The 15,748-nt window shown below is 62.6% G+C and overlaps 1 protein-coding gene across 1 annotated transcript in view; it reads left to right on the forward strand.

Moving 5' to 3' along the window:
• Positions 1 to 15,748, forward strand: part of KIAA0513 (KIAA0513 ortholog) — a 63,130-nt gene that overhangs the window by 44,950 nt on the left and 2,432 nt on the right. Inside the window, exons 5-11 of the mRNA XM_062176928.1 lie at positions 1,662 to 1,732; positions 3,800 to 4,007; positions 6,401 to 6,441; positions 6,830 to 6,908; positions 10,649 to 10,726; positions 14,584 to 14,664; positions 14,979 to 15,073. Of these exons, the coding sequence (XP_062032912.1) occupies positions 1,662 to 1,732; positions 3,800 to 4,007; positions 6,401 to 6,441; positions 6,830 to 6,908; positions 10,649 to 10,726; positions 14,584 to 14,664; positions 14,979 to 15,073 (653 nt within the window). The remainder of the gene's footprint in view (positions 1 to 1,661; positions 1,733 to 3,799; positions 4,008 to 6,400; positions 6,442 to 6,829; positions 6,909 to 10,648; positions 10,727 to 14,583; positions 14,665 to 14,978; positions 15,074 to 15,748) is intronic.

Here is a 15,748-nt window from a genome sequence, read left to right on the forward strand (position 1 = left end):
TGCTGGGGCAGCTCCCAGCAGCCCCTCACGTTGTCTTCTCAGTATCCTTTCCTGCAGTTAGCACCTCGGTTTCCAGACGCTGGAGGCCATAGGAGGCTCCTGGAACCTTTCTCTGCGTATTCGCATTCGTCTGTCTCTAACATAACTCAGTCTCAATTTTTATTTGAATTCTTCCTCAAACACATAAAAGGGAGAAAAATTAAATTCAGGTTCCAGCCCTGCCAAATATATACGAACCTTCCCATCCTGTGCCCTGAGCACATATATTTTTATTTGGTTGTAGAAGCAAAGCAAAAAAGAAAAAAATTTAAATTTTATCCATTTATTTATTTTCATTTTATTTGAAAATAATGAGGGACAGAGAGATCTGTTTACAGACCACTCCCCCGTGCCGGCATCGGCCAGGGCTGATAAATGCCCATTCATACATTTAGTTTCTGATGTTCGTGGCTTTTATAATTTTTAACTTATTAGTGTCTTTAATTTTTACTTTCATTTAATCTGGTATAGTTTTATGAATAGTCCTTCATGTTGATTCGATTTTTCAAAGTACATTAAAACAAAAGATTAGAAAACGCTCCTTAATCCCACTGCTAGGTCCTTCCTGTTGGCTTTGTAAGAAATAGTGGCCCAAGGGAAGGAGAAGTGGACAGGGGACCTGGCTGGAGAGGCAGAGAAGCCGGAAATGCAGGGGGGAGGCTGCCGCGTGCTCCCCTCTTATCCTGCCCCCCGGTGGTCGCGACAGCAGCACATACACTATAGTAACTGCCCCCGGGGAGTTGGCCGTGCCGACTGTGGGAGCACCACACAACTGACCGCAAGTTTCTGAGCCGTAACAGGAGTCCTCACGAAGTTCATGGAAAATGTATATTATGAAAAATTATCCATGGGTTTCAAGTGGTTTTTACACCAAAATAAGCTTAATTTTTAACTTCATTTTTCCTCACACTTAAAAAACTTTTTGATTGTTTTAATATATTTAAACAGTAGAGACAGAGACAGCCAGACAGGTAGGCAGACAGAGATGTCCCATCCGCTGGTCCATTCCCCAGATGCCTGCAACAGCTGGAGCTCAAGCCAGGAGCCGAAGTCAGTTCTGGTTTCCCACATGAGCGGCAGGGGCCCACCGGCCCGAGCCACGACTGCTGCCTCCCCGGGGCACCTGAACTGGCAGCTGGGTGAGGGCAGAGCTGGGGCTCGGTCCCCGGCACCTGCACCTGTCGCCTGAGCCTCCCAAGTCTGCACAGCCACACCAAACGCCCCTTCCTCCACAGCTTTGTAAAGTGCCCTCGAGAGCGCGAGGGCCGTGCGGCCTGGGTCCCGTGGTGTGAACGGAGACTCGGGGCCCGACTTCTGTACTGGCTCCTGTGTGCTGAGCTGAGCTTCTTGGGCTGCGGCATTTGCCTTTAAAGTGGAACAGGCCAGGCTGAGGGCCCTGAACTCATTTCTGCGCGGAATCAGGCCAGGCCCCAGGCCTTGGGCCCGAGGGTGCCTTCCCTGGGGGCACCGAGGGGTGGTCTTGTTGCTTCTCCTGCAGCAGCGTCATGGGAGGGAGGCGTTGTGGAGGCATGACTGTGCAGTAGGTTCGTGTTGTTACTGGGTGCCGGTGAGGACCCCGGGGGGAGGGTGCTCTCACCGGTCAGCCTGGCATCTCATTTCAGGTGCCATCAGATGGACGACTTCGGGCCGGCCAAGAACCTCATGACCATGTGCTTCACCTACTACCACCTCGGTGAGCGTGGGCGCCTCTCGGCGCTCAGGCTGGGAGACGCTCAGTGGCTGCGGCGTGGCCTCGGGGGAGCCTGCTGCTGACCGCTATGAGAGCTGTGGGCTGCGGGAGGGCACAGGCGGCGGTGTGCCGGGGAGATGCGCAAGGAGTGAGGCTCCTAGCGCGGGAGGGGAAGGCAGGGTCTGCATCGTGGGTCAGGAGGTTGGCGTGAGGGGAGTGGGGACAGGGACACACAGCGTCCATGGCGTGTGGGGAGAGGAACTCACAGTGCCCACGGCGTGCGGGGAGCGGGGACAGGGACATGCAGTGTCCACGGTGTGTGGGGAGAGGAACACGCAGCGCCCACGGCGTGCGGGGAGTGGGGACAGGGACATGCAGTGTCCACGGTGTGTGGAGAGAGGAACACACAGCGTCCACGGCATGCGGGGAGAGGAACTCACAGTGCCCACGGCGTGCAGGGAGAGGAACTCACAGTGCCCACGGCGTGCGGGGAGCGGGGACAGGGACACGCAGTGTCCATGGTGTGCGGGGAGAGGAACTCGCAGTGCCCACGGCATGCGGGGACAGGGACACACAGCGTCCACGTGTCCATGGCGTACGGGGAGAGGAACTTGCAGCTCGTTTCAGGGAGGAGACAGGTGGCAGTCGTAGGTTCCAGCAAAACCTGATGGGGCTTGTTGTCGAAAGGAGGTGGTTAGCCGGTGCCACGGCTCACTAGGCTAATCCTCTACCTGCAGCGCCGGCACCCCAGGTTCTAGTCCCGGTTGGGGCTCCGGATTCTGTCCCGGTTGCTCCTCTTCCAGTCCAGCTCTCTGCTGTGGCCTGGGAGTGCAGTGGAGGATGGCCCAAGTGCTTGGGCCCTGCACCTGCATGGGAGACCAGGAGAAGCACCTGGCTCCTGGCTTCGGATTGGTGCAGTGTGCTGGCCGTAGTGGCCATTTCGGGGGTGAACCAACAGAAGGAAGACCTTTCTCTCTGTCTCTCTCACTGTCTAACTCTGCCTGTCAAAAAAAAAAAAAAAAAAAGAAAAAGAAAGGAGGCGGTTGGGGACAGTGTAGGGTAATAAGCTGGACTTGGCTCCCGGTGTGAGCTGCAGGTACCTTGTGCAAAGTCCAGGTTTTTCTTGATGCAGAGGCTCTGATGTCTCTTCTGGAACTTTCTGGCAGCTTGAAGCTCAAGGACTCCTGGGAAGTCCCTAGGGTGCGATAGTAGACATGTATTGGGGCCACTGCAAGTGGAAGCCTCTGTGTGGGTGAGGGCCAGGCCGCCCCCACACCCTCTCCCCTCACCCGTGGGCTCAACGCCTGCAACCCAGCTTCATCGTCTCCTGCTCCCAGTGGCCCATCCCTTCCATGCGCCTCTGTTCTGTGCCAGCAGCTGCTCTGACGGCCTTCGCTCAAGGCTAGGCCGCTGTCCACCAGGCCCTTCATGCCAGGCTGTCGCTCGGCTGCCTTGACTGCCTTTGAGTGAGGTGGGAGCCCCTCGTGCAGACGGGGGCTCCCCTTCTCAAGGAACAGCGTGGCCTGCTTGCCCGAGACAGGCCGTGCACAGAGCAGCTTCCATGGGTAGAGGAGGGACACTGGACCTTGGCCTGTAGAGGGCCCGGGGTAGGTGCTGGGTGGCCCCGGGACACAGAGCTCCTGTGTGGCCTTGGCTCATGCCCCTCCTCCCTCAGGGTGCCGTCCTCCTCCGCGTCCCCACGTCCCGCACCCACCTGCCTGCGGACTGTCTGCACGGTGGCCCCGTCACAGGGAGAGCCGCCTTGTCCTGTCTCCTGAGCTTCGCCCACGTTGCTGCAGCCCTGCCCTTCTGCTGGAAGCTCCCCGGCGTGCGCTTCCCTCGCCTCCCTGCGGCCTTTCTGGTTCTGCAGGCCTGGCTCCCTGCTGCCTTCTCTTTCAGCCTTCCCAATTCCCGGCCCAGTCAAGGGCCAAACCCTCCGTCCTGTCCTGGGCACCCACTGAGCCCTCTGTCCTGAGCGACAGAGGATGGGGTTCCTGCCTCCCCGTCACTGACCTACGGCCCCAGGGGTTGTTCTAGGCCCCCGCTCACTTTCTTCTGTCTTCTCCCAAGGCAAACCTCACCTGCTCCCCCCCCAGGCCAAGGAGAAGCCTGCAGGGAGCATCGACTCGTACCTGAGGTCGGCCAACAGCTGGCTGGCCGAGAAGAAGGACATCGCCGCACGGCTGCTCAAGGACACCTCGGCCACCACCGAGAACGCGAGGGGCTTTTTCGGGGGCCTGGAGACCAAGCTGAGGGGACCCCTGGTCAAGAGAAATGAGTGAGTGTGGCCTCAGTCCGTCTCTCCCCGTGCTGTGGGTGAGTGTGGCCTCAGTCCGTCTCTCCCCGTGCTGTGGGTGAGTGTGGCCTCGGGGGCGTCTCTCCCCGTGCTGTGGGTGAGTGTGGCCTCAGTCCGTCTCTCCCCGTGCTGTGGGTGAGTGTGGCCTCAGTCCGTCTCTCCCCGTGCTGTGGGTGAGTGTGGCCTCGGGGGCGTCTCTCCCCGTGCTGTGGGTGAGTGTGGCCTCAGTCCGTCTCTCCCCGTGCTGTGGGTGAGTGTGGCCTCAGTCCGTCTCTCCCCGTGCTGTGGGTGAGTGTGGCCTCAGTCCGTCTCTCCCCGTGCTGTGGGTGAGTGTGGCCTCGGGGGCGTCTCTCCCCGTGCTGTGGGTGAGTGTGGCCTCAGTCCGTCTCTCCCCGTGCTGTGGGTGAGTGTGGCCTCAGTCCGTCTCTCCCCGTGCTGTGAGTGAGTGTGGCCTCAGTCCGTCTCTCCCCGTGCTGTGGGGTGAGTGTGGCCTCAGTCCGTCTCTCCCCGTGCTGTGGGTGAGTGTGGCCTCAGTCCGTCTCTCCCCGTGCTGTGGGTGAGTGTGGCCTCAGTCCGTCTCTCCCCGTGCTGTGGGGTGAGTGTGGCCTCAGTCCGTCTCTCCCCGTGCTGTGGGTGAGTGTGGCCTCGGGGGCGTCTCTCCCCGTGCTGTGGGTGAGTGTGGCCTCAGTCCGTCTCTCTCCGTGCTGTGGGTGAGTGTGGCCTCAGTCCGTCTCTCCCCGTGCTGTGGGTGAGTGTGGCCTCAGTCCGTCTCTCCCCGTGCTGTGGGTGAGTGTGGCCTCAGTCCGTCTCTCCCCGTGCTGTGGGTGAGTGTGGCCTCGGGGGCGTCTCTCCCCGTGCTGTGGGTGAGTGTGGCCTCAGTCCGTCTCTCCCCGTGCTGTGGGTGAGTGTGGCCTCGGGGGCGTCTCTCCCCGTGCTGTGGGTGAGTGTGGCCTCGGGGGCGTCTCTCCCCGTGCTGTGGGTGAGTGTGGCCTCAGTCCGTCTCTCCCCGTGCTGTGGGTGAGTGTGGCCTCAGTCCGTCTCTCCCCGTGCTGTGGGTGAGTGTGGCCTCAGTCCGTCTCTCCCCGTGCTGTGGGTGAGTGTGGCCTCAGTCCGTCTCTCCCCGTGCTGTGGGTGAGTGTGGCCTCGGGGGCGTCTCTCCCCGTGCTGTGGGTGAGTGTGGCCTCGGGGGCGTCTCTCCCCGTGCTGTGGGTGAGTGTGGCCTCAGTCCGTCTCTCCCTGTGCTGTGGGGAGGGGCAGGCAGGCAGGGGGAGGAAAGAAGGGCTGGGCTGAGCAGGGAGTGCCAGGGAGGGCGCCAGGTGCCCTGCTGGGTGCATCTGTCTACCTTCTCGGCTTTAGAGGCTGAGAGCCGCTGCCCAGCTCAACTCCCTCCCCCGAGAGCACTGTCCTGTTCCCTGCCCTGCAGCCGGAGCCCCGGGGGTCTCTTCCCCTCCACTGATGAAGAACATATGGAAACTGTTCAGTTGACAGGAAGGGAACGACACCCACGCTGCACTGGGGCCGCCTCCTCGCCCTCCTCCTCCCCCTCCCCTTCCTCCTCCCCTTCCTCCTCCCCTTCCTCCTCCTCCGCCTTCTTCCTCCTCCCCCTTTCTCCTCCCCCCTCCTCTTCCTTCCCCCTTTCCTTCCCCACTTCCTCCCCTTCCTCCCTTTCCTCCTCTGCCTCCTTCCCTCCCCTTCCTCCCCCTCCCCTTCCTCCTCCCCCTCCCCTTCTTCCCTCCTCCTCCTCCCCCTCTTCCTCCGCTTCCACCCCTCCCCCTCCTCTTCCTCTCCCTCCTCCTCTTCCTCCCCTCCCCCTCCTCTTCCTCTCCCCCCTCTCCTTCCTCCTCTTCCTCCTCCTCCTCCCGCTCCTCTCCCTCCTCCCCCCCTCCTTCTCTCTCCCCCTCCTCCTGCTTCCCTTCCCTCCTCCTCCTCCTCCAGCCCTGGTGAGAGTCAGTGCTAATGAAAAACAGGAAAGACCCAGGAGACCACCACCGTCTCCTAGGAGAGCAGTTCCCGGAGGGCAGCTTGAGGACCGTTGGGGGCTGGGAACGTTAGGCCCGGGGCAGTGAAGCCGAGACTTCCGGAAGGAGGGGCCACGTCCACGGGAGGGAACCTTCAGTCCCCGTGGTCCCCGCCGGCACCGCCAAGCCCGATCTCGTCGGCGTGACTCGGCTCACTCTCCGCCAGTGCGTCCGGCTCTGTGCTCGGGGGACGACGGGCAGGGCCCCCTGCAGCGCGTCTCCTCTGGCGGGCGACAAACAGCACCGCTTTCATGAGATTCTCTGGAGAAGACGGCATCAAGCGCACACAGTCCCGTCTCACAAACGTAAGGAGACTGGCGTGGGCACACTTGTCCTTACTGCGGTCTCTCTCTCCAGGGAGGATGAGGACAAGGCCAAGCAGAAGCTGCCCAAGACGGGTGAGTAGCCTGTCCTGTCACCAGGCCCACCGCTGACCAGCATCCACAAACATTCCGGGCCTTCCTCACCTCTGTGAGCATGACACTGTCGTCTTAGATGATGCCTAGGCTGGCCGGTGTTGTCTGCTGAGTTCCCACGGAACAGCTGCTTTGCTAATCCCAGGAAAGTTAGTCAGGTGTTCCTGGGAAGGGGCCGCCGCCCGTGGAACTGTCCCCTGGGAGCCGTCCTGTCCCATCGCTGGCAGTGGCGGCAGAGCAGCTGCTGTGGAGCCGCTGTGTGTCTCACTGAGCTGTGAGAAGCAGTGGCTGCTGGGAGGTGGGGCGTGTGGTGTGCTGACAGGCGAACGCACAGCCCGAGCCACCCCCAGCTTCTCGCTCTCCCCTGCAGTGACGGTGTGCAGTCCAGAGGACGAGAGGAAGGGGGAGAAGATCTACCTGTACACGCACCTCAAGCAGCAGCCCATCTGGTAAGGCCCCGCCGGCCCTGGAGGGCAGCTGCTGCCCAGAGAAGGGGCCAGGAGAAGGCCCAGATCCAACAGACGAGTGCTGACAGGTGTTGCAAGGATGCGGGGACACTGGCGCTGTCCTGCGCCACTGGGAGGAGCGTAGACGGGGGCCGGCAGTGGAGGACTGTCTGCCTGTACTCCCACACGGAGCAGGGGGTCCAGCAGGTCCATGCTAGGTGCAGACCCCAGAGAGACGAGGATGCGTCCACACGCAAGCCTGAGCACCAGTGTCGCAGCGGCCAAAGGGCGGAGCCAGCTCAAGCATCTCTGCTGGCAACAGAGAAGCAGAACGCGGTCTGCCCGTGCCACACGCCGTTACTCCGCCGTGTGGGGATGGAGTGCTGGCACACGCTGAGGCTCAGTGGCCCTCAGAAGCAGGGTGCCAAGGGGAGGAAGTCAGACGCAGAGGTCTACCTGCTGTGTGATTCCGTCCTGCAGCGTGGCCAGCACGGGCAGAGCCCCAGGGACAGCGAGGGGGAGAGTTGCTGGGTAGCCACACTGGGCTGCTTCACGGGGTGATGGAACTGTTCGGAAACAGACAGTGCTGGTCCTGGCACGACTCTGAATGTGCTAGAGACCCCTGGGCCGTGCGCTTCCGAGGGTGGGCTTCTGGGTGTGAATTAAATTCTCATAGAGCTCTTAGACGTACATGTTTGTACACACACACATACATGAATGAAGGCCATGGTGGGCTTATGGGTGTGAATTAAATTCTCATAGAGCTCTTAGACGTACATGTTTGTACACACACACATACATGAATGAAGGCCATGGTGGTGGTGGGCGGTCAGAGGTCAAGAGGACCCTTGTCCCCCACTGGCTGTGGGTGGTCGCCTGTGTCACTCTGATGCCTCTGAAGGCTCTCATCACTGTCACAAGGGCGGTGCTGCCCTGGCACGGCCCCTGCCCCATGGTCACAGCCTCGCAGTGGTCAGAATAACCCATCGCAAAGCCCGGCCTTGTGACAGGCATGGCCGGGCAGTGGCTGTGGAGCTCTCAGGATGGAGCTCTGGGACACATGTAAGTGGCCTGAGTGGCGAGTTCCCGTGGCAGCAGAGAAGGGAGGTGGACCCAGTCGCTGTGGCTCGTGTGCAGGGGGTTAGCTCCGCCCCTGGTCCCTGACCTAGCCCTATCTCACCTCCTGGGTATAGGTTTGGGAAACATTCCTGTGAAGGGCCACATGATGACCGTGGCAGCCTTCCGGGGCCACACAGGCTCTGGTGCTATTCTGCTGCAGTGCGGAAGCCGCTGTAGCTAATTCACCAGTACACGAGCATGACTTCATTCCAATAAAACTTTATTTACAGAAATAGCAGCTGGGTTTGGGCCACTCACCAGACCCCTGATCTTTTTTTTTTTTTTTAATTTATTTTGACAGGCAGAGTGGACAGTGAGAGAGAGACAGAGAGAAAGGTCTTCCTTTTGCCGTTGGTTCACCCTCCAATGGCCGCCGCGGTAGGCGCATCGTGCTGATCCGAAGCCAGGAGCCAGGTGCTTCTCCTGGTCTCCCATGGGGTGCAGAGCCCAAGCACTTGGGCCATCCTCCACTGCACTCCCTGGCCACAGCAGAGAGCTGGCCTGGAAGAGGGGCAACCGGGACAGGATCGGTGCCCCGACCGGGACTAGAACCCGGTGTGCCGGCGCCGCAAGGCGGAGGATTAGCCTAGTGAGCCGCGGCGCCGGCCTGATCTTTTTTTTTTTTTTTTTTAAAGATTTATTTATTTACTTGAAAGGCAGAGTTACAGAGAGGAGAGGCAGAGACACAGAAAGAGAGGTCTTCCATTCACTGGTTTACTCCTCAAATGGCTGCAATAGCTGGAGCTGTGATGATCTGAAGCCAGGAGCCAGGAGCTTCCTCTGGGTCTCTGAGGCAGGTGCAGGAGGAGCCCAAGGACTTGAGCCATCCCCTGCTACTTCCCAGGCCACAGCAGAGAGCTGGATCAGAAGTGGAGCAGCTGGGTCTCGAACCGATGCCCATAGGGGATGCGAGGTCACTGCGGGCAGCAGCTTTACCCGCTACAGCACAGCGCCGGCCCCAAACCCTGATCTTTTTTCTTTTTTTTTTTTAAGATTTATTTAATTATTTGAAATTCAGAGTTACACACAGAGAGAAGGAGAGGCAGAGAGAGAGAGAGAGAGAGAGAGAGAGAGAGAGGTCTTCTATCCACTGGTTCATTCCCCAGTTGGGGCCTGCAATGGCCGGAGCCGCACTGATCTGAAGCCAGGAGCCAGGAGCCAGGAGCTTCCTCTGGGTCTCCCATGCGGGTGCAGGGGCCCAAGGACTTGGGCCATCTTCCACTGCTTCCCCAGGCCATGGCAGAGAGCTGGACTGGAGGTGGAGCAGCCGGGTCTGGAACTGACGCCCATACGGGATGCCGGCACTGCAGGCGGCAGCTTTACCTGCTACATCACAGCGCTGGCTCTGACCCCTGATCTTGAGGAAGCCTTCTCCATACTCAGATTTCCCTATGCACGTGTGTGTTCTCTGCACGTGGCACGTCCCTGCCTCGTCCCTGTCCTGGAACAGCAGGCCCTCCCAACCTCTGCTTCCTCTTGGAGAGGGGAATCAGCCCCCTGGGGCCGCCGCACCCAGGATATCCAAGGGGAATCAGCCCCCTGGGGCCGCCGCACCCAGGACATCCTCGCTCCGCCCCGCCCCCGCGGTGTCTTCTGTGCCCAGTTCTCCTCCCCGTCCTGCGTGGCCTCCTGAGAGAGCTGCAGACGCCCGAGCCCGGGGAAGCCTGTTTAGGATCAGTCACACGCGCGCTCGTTCTCCTCAGCCCTTCCTCTCCCAGGCTCTTCGGAGGCTCGGGCGGATGTGGGAAGCTCCTCGTCTTTGTCCCTCATGCGGACCAGGGCCTGTGTCCCGCCGCCCTCACGTGTGTCTCTGTCCCGCCCCCCCACGTGTGTCTCTGTCCCGCCCCCCAACGTGTGCCTGCCCCCTCACGTGTCTCTGTCCCGCCCCCCCACGTGTGTCTGTCCCACCCCCCACGTGTGTCTCTGTCCCGCCCCCCCACGTGTCTCTGTCCCACCCCCCCACATGTCTCTGTCCCGCCCCCCCACATGTCTCTGTCACGCCCCCCACGTGTGTCTCTGTCCCGCCCTCCCCCACGTGTGTCTCTGTCCTGCCCCCCCATGTGTGTCTCTGCCCCGCCCCCACGTGTCTCTGTCCCGCCCTCCCCCACGAGTGTCTCTGTCCTGCCCCCATGTGTGTCTCTGCCCCGCCCCCCACGTGTCTCTGTCCCGCCCCCTCACGTGTGTCTCTGTCCCGCCCCTCACGTGTGTCTGCCCCCTCACGTGTCTCTGCCCCGCCCCCCACGTGTCTCTGCCCCGCCCCCCACGTGTCTCTGTCCCGCCCCCCCACGTGTGTCTCTGCCCCGCCCCCCACGTGTGTCTGCCCCCTCACGTGTCTCTGTCCCGCCCCCCACGTGTCTCTGCCCCGCCCCCCATGTGTCTCTGTCCCGCCCCCCCACGTGTGTCTCTGTCCCACCCCCCCACGTGTGTCTGCCCCCTCACGTGTCTCTGTCCCGCCCCCCATGTGTCTCTATCCCGCCCCCCACGTGTCTCTGTCCCATCCCCCACGTGTGTCTGCCCCCCCACGTGTGTCTGCCCCTCACGTGTCTCTGTCCCGCCCCCCCCCACGTGTGTCTCTGTCCCACCCCCCACGTGTGTCTGCCCCCTCACGTGTCTCTGTCCCGCAGGCACACGCTGAGGTTCTGGAACGCAGCCTTCTTCGACGCCGTCCACTGCGAGAGGAGGAAGCGGTCCCCCACCACCAGGTAGGAGCCAGGAGCGGCCCCGTTTTGCTCAGGACGGAGGCCCGGGGAGAGGCTGTCCCCCCGGTGTCTGAAGAGGAGAGCACAGGACGGCTGAGTTACGTGCACACGTTCCCCTTCCACCCTCCCGGCCCCGGCGCCCTGCAAGCTGCCTGAAGCCCGGACGTGCACAGCTTCGCGGGTGGGGGTGCTCAGCCTGCATGAGCGCTGTCTGTCCCAGGGCTCTGGCATGAGTTGGCCTGACCCTCCTAAAAATGCAAGCTCCCACTGAATGAGACCACCAGGCCCGCCCACCCCCAGCCCCACCTCGGGACCACCCTCCACCCTGCTTGTCGCTGGTGAGAGTCAGAATCTTGGGGAGCCCTGTGATGGGGGGCTGGGCGGTGGGACTAACGTCTGCGGAAACGCACGTGCCCCTCAGCTCACTGAGGGCGGTACTGGCGCTTCAGAAGACCCCCTTCCGAGACCCTCTCCGTGGCAGCCTCGGGGAGTTGGCGGTGACACCCAGTGTAGCTCTGTCTGTCCAGAGCCGGGAAAGGCTGCCGCCTACCGTGTGCAGCGACTGGGCAGTCAAGGGGCAGCAACACCACCCCGCGCCCCTCCCAGGCCTGGGTCCCCTTCTTGGCCCCACGGTCATGTGGCTCTGAAGTCTCTAAGGTCTCAGAGCTCTGGTCTCAGTGTTAGTGACAAAAGCCTTCCTGGTCCTTAACGCCGGGCAGACCCCAGCCTCGCTCCCTGGTGGCAGGCGGGGCAGCTGGCTGCCGGGTGGACGCCACATGCTGGTGCTGGGGGCCAGCCGAGAGGCACTCCCTCACTGTGGGGCAGCAGAAACCTAGCAGGGTCCCAGGGGGCCTGCCCTGAGGCCCACACAGTCTGCTGCGGCTGTGTTTCCCGGGAGACGGGGCTCCCGGAGCAGGGACCGAGTGGCGGTCTTCCTGGGGGACTGGAGATCTGACCGTGCCGGAGACAGGCGTGCAGCAGGTGCTTAGATGCTTCCGGGCGAACGGGCTGTGCTCTGGGCGAGCTCTCGAGCCTCCAGGAGAGACGCTGACTTGGAATCCTCTGTGTCCTCTCTGTCCCTGCCTGTGATAACCCCTCTCTGCGTGCTCTCTGCCCATCACATCTTGCATGACCTGACATGTGCCTTTGTTTACCTGTTTCTGCTGCCGCTGCAGAGGGGATGCTGGAGAGGAGGAGGAGAAGAGGTGTGTGTGTCCCCGGGGCTCCGTTCCGTCCCACAGCACTGGGGGAGGTCCCGGGAGGCAGGCCCAGCACGAGGACCGGACACGGGCAGGTGGGAGCGTGCCAAGGCTGGAGCTCCTTGAGACAGTCAGAAAACCAGTGTGACACTGCGAGGCGCCCTCGCCCCGGGCAGGGTGGAGGGAACTGCAGGTCCGAGCGACGCTCTCCCCCCACCAGTGGCTCCAGCCCCTCTGGAGCCAACCCCGGGACCTCGCCCTCAGCGTCCCCCGTGAAATGTTTGAGCATTTTGCCCTGTCGGAAGGAAGTTGAGCGTGGGCGTGGAGAGACTTGCCACGTGGTGCCCTCTGGGAGGTGCTGGGGCTGGCAGCTTTGGGGAGTCACGCAGGAAGGGTAGCTGCCATCTCTTGTCCCACACTCTGGTGAGGCAGAAGCTGTGTGCGTGCGGCGGGGGTTCCATGGAGACAAGCCTAGAACACGGTTGTTTCCTGTGCCCACGGTGGGGTCTGGCTCTTCGGGCTTCAGCTGTGTCCTTGTTAGAATACTTGGTGCCTATTTTTAGAACAAGAGACCTGCCTGGTCAAAACAGAATTCCTGACGTGACACTCTTTGTGACGAGCTCAGAGCGCTTCCTTAGACGGCGCTGCTCACGGCTGGGGAGAGCCCTGCGGCCTGGGCAGGCTGACGGCGGCCATAACAGGAACTCGAGTTTAAAGCAGGCTCCTCATTTAATGAAAAAACCCAGGTGATGAGGCCTCTGGGTCCTGAAGCCCAGGCGCACAGCGGGCTGGGAGTGTTGCTCACAGCCTCCCCGAGCGGTCAGTGCTGTGGGGAGGGAAGTCCCGTCTGGAGCGAGCTGAGAGGGCCGTGGCCTCCTGGGGCTCACAGGCAGATGAGGCCTGACCAGCACAGGCCACGTCCTCAACCTGCCCTGCGCCTTAACAGGAAGAGGGGCTGGCGTTGCTTCTGGTGGGAGTAGGAGGGGGTGTTGGCCCCGTCTGCAGGCAGCCTGGTGACCGCAGCCTGACTTCTCTTTTCCCGTGCCCTCTGCTGGCAGTGAGATGCTGCCAACACCCCGTGTTTGTTCACTGAGCAGGCGTCTCCATCCCAGGTTTCCCTTGCGGTGAGGGCCTGGCGCATCCAGGATCCCCTGTGCAGGGTCGGCCCTCCGGTGGGACCGAGGATTGAGCCCAGTCCGAAGGAAGCACCCTGCCGAGTGCCACAGACCTTTCCGCCTCTACCTTTAGCGGCCACTTTGAGGCCAGCCGCAGTGAGGGAGGCGTCACCTCACCCGCACGGGGGCCGCGGGGCTGCGAGGCTCTGAGGGCGCTGTCCCTGCGTGGTCGGTGTTGGGCAGCATCCGGTCCAGCCGACTCTGCACACCAGGCCCGGGGTGGCGAGGGCGCTGATGGATGTGCTGGGAAATCTGGAAGGTACTGGGGAAAGAGGCAGGAAGGACGAAGGGGGGTGGCTTGGCACAGTGCCTGAGGTGTGTTCTGGGCGTCTGTGGGATCCAGCCATCTGCATGGGGAAGCCAGAAGCGGCCTTCGTGGGCCCCGTGAGCCCCGTGAGCCCCCTGAGCTGTCTGGGGCCAGGAGGGTGGAGAGGGGTTACAAGTTCCCGCCCTTCCATTTCCTTTCTCTTCCGTTAGCTTCTGCGTCACCCCGACGTCCCCAATGTCACTGCTGCACGCTCTCTCGTCTCCCTTCTCCTGATCTTTCTCGCAGCCTTATCTCAGTCAGGGTCGTCCGTCCAGAGCTTGCTTGTAGGGGACATGGGCTAGCGTGAACTCTGTGTCAGCGTCCACGGGCGCTCCTGCAGCTAGCTTCCCAGGTAGTCACACACAGGCCGGGGCCTGTCACTGCCCCAGGCCTGGAGGAGTGCAGGGCTGGGGCGGGGAAGGGGCGCGGCCCGCAGGGAGCCCAGAGAGGAGGGCTTTCAACCCTGCAGCCCTCCTGCGGCTGCTCCCGGGCCTCTTGGTGAGGGGCCTGCAGACGCCCAAGCACAGCCTCCCCACCCTGTGTGGAAAAGGAGCCCACGCGCCCCTCCATGCCCGGGCCACAGCAGCCCAGGCCTGCCCCAGCCTTTCTGGTGCTTTCTTCTGAGGCTTGCTGGCTTCGTGGGGTCCCACAGCCACAGGGCCACAGTTGGGAGGCTCAGCGGGGAGACTGTGTCTCTGGAGGCGGGCATTGGAGAAGCAGCACTGAGGGCCGTGGGAAGCCGAGGGGAGGAAGCCGTGGAGCGCAGGGCCGGCCCTCTGCACACACAGCCTCCCGCGGAAACTGCACTGGCCCACTGCGCTCGGACACTGGGGAGGCCCCTTCCCTCGGGCGTCTCCCCGCTGTGAGGGGGGCCTGGGACCCCGCTGTTAACTGCAGGAAGGGCACAGGCCCTTCTTGTTCCTGCGGCGCTCGGGCAGCCACTGCCCCGCACCCCCAGGGCAGTTCTCTTCACGGCAGGAATAGTGACTCAACAGCTTCCATCTGGGGCCCCTCGGGCGGGCGCAGTGTCAGGGTGGCAAGTGGCGCTGCAGTGCGGACGGCTCCCCTCTGGGTCAGGCAGGCCTCCCCGGCGGAGCCTGCAGGTCAGAGCAGGGAGGGGCGCATGGCAGGGGCGGGACTGTGCTGCCTAAGCCTGCGCCCATCCCTCCTGTGCCGCAGGGAGAAGTGGTGCCACATGACCCAGGAGGAGCGTGACGACAGCCTCCGCTTCAACGAGAACATCACCTTTGGGCAGCTGGGGTGAGCACGGGGCGCCACGGGGAGGGCCCTGGCACCCGCAGCCCCCGGGGAACGCCGGCACAGCTGTGTCGTCCTGAACTGAGCAGAAGCGCAGGCGGCCACACTCCGCCTGGATTCTGTTTCCTAATCAGCCGGCTCCTAACACGACCGACCGCGGGGGCGGGGAGGGGGGCAGCACGGCTCCTCGGGGACCTGGGCATTTCACTTTTGGCTGACGGGCGGAGGCGGGCCCCAGGTGCGCCTCCTGGGGACCCGGCCGGCTGCCTGGTCCCTGGCCCCGGGGTCCGGAGTGGTGACCGTCGCTGTCTCTCCAGCACCTTCACTCACAACATGCTGGCCTTCGGGCTGAACAAGAAGCTGTGCAATGACTTTCTCAAGAAGCAGGCTGTGATTGGCAACCTGGACGAAGGTGAGACTGGGCTCCTCCCCCAAGGCGCCGGGGTCGTACTGCCGGGCCGGCGGGGGCGCCAGTGCGGGCACCCTGGAGCCCCTCCCTCCACCCCACCCCACCCCACCCCACCCCACGGCTGCAGAAGGATGGTCTGGTTTAAATCAGAAGGGTGAGCTCGGCTGTCGCGGTGGCGCCCCCTCCCCTTTCCCCACGGGAACGCGTGGGCTGCGTTTGGAATCTACCAGGCGGCTTGCTGGGCGGGAGGCTGCCCAGGCCGGCTGATGGTGAGGGTGGACGAGAACTGGGACGGGCTAACTCCACGGCCACTGCCTTGTCAGCCACGGTGGGGCTGGGGAACCCACGGGGCCTGCTGCTGACGCCAGCACCCTGCCCGGCCGTGGAGCCAGCCCTCTGTGTGGCCCCTGCTGCACTGTTTCTCCCCCATGGTCTCAGGACCCTGGCACCCGGACGCGTACAGGGTACCTCAGAAAGGTTACGGAGGAGTGCAGTTAGACGATGAGTTTATTTTGCTACAAAATTTCATAAATCCGCATAGAGTTTTTTCAAAACAGACATTTTCCCCACCTATTTGGAAGGACCAACATTGGGGGCGGGGGCTGGCGGGGGGAGTTCTGTCCTGCTCCAAAAGGGGGCTGCAGAGGCGTAGGCGCCGGAGGGGCGAGAGTTCCCAGC

Source organism: Lepus europaeus, chromosome 19, assembly GCF_033115175.1.
Source record: "Lepus europaeus isolate LE1 chromosome 19, mLepTim1.pri, whole genome shotgun sequence".
In the NCBI taxonomy this organism is placed as follows: domain Eukaryota; kingdom Metazoa; phylum Chordata; class Mammalia; order Lagomorpha; family Leporidae; genus Lepus; species Lepus europaeus.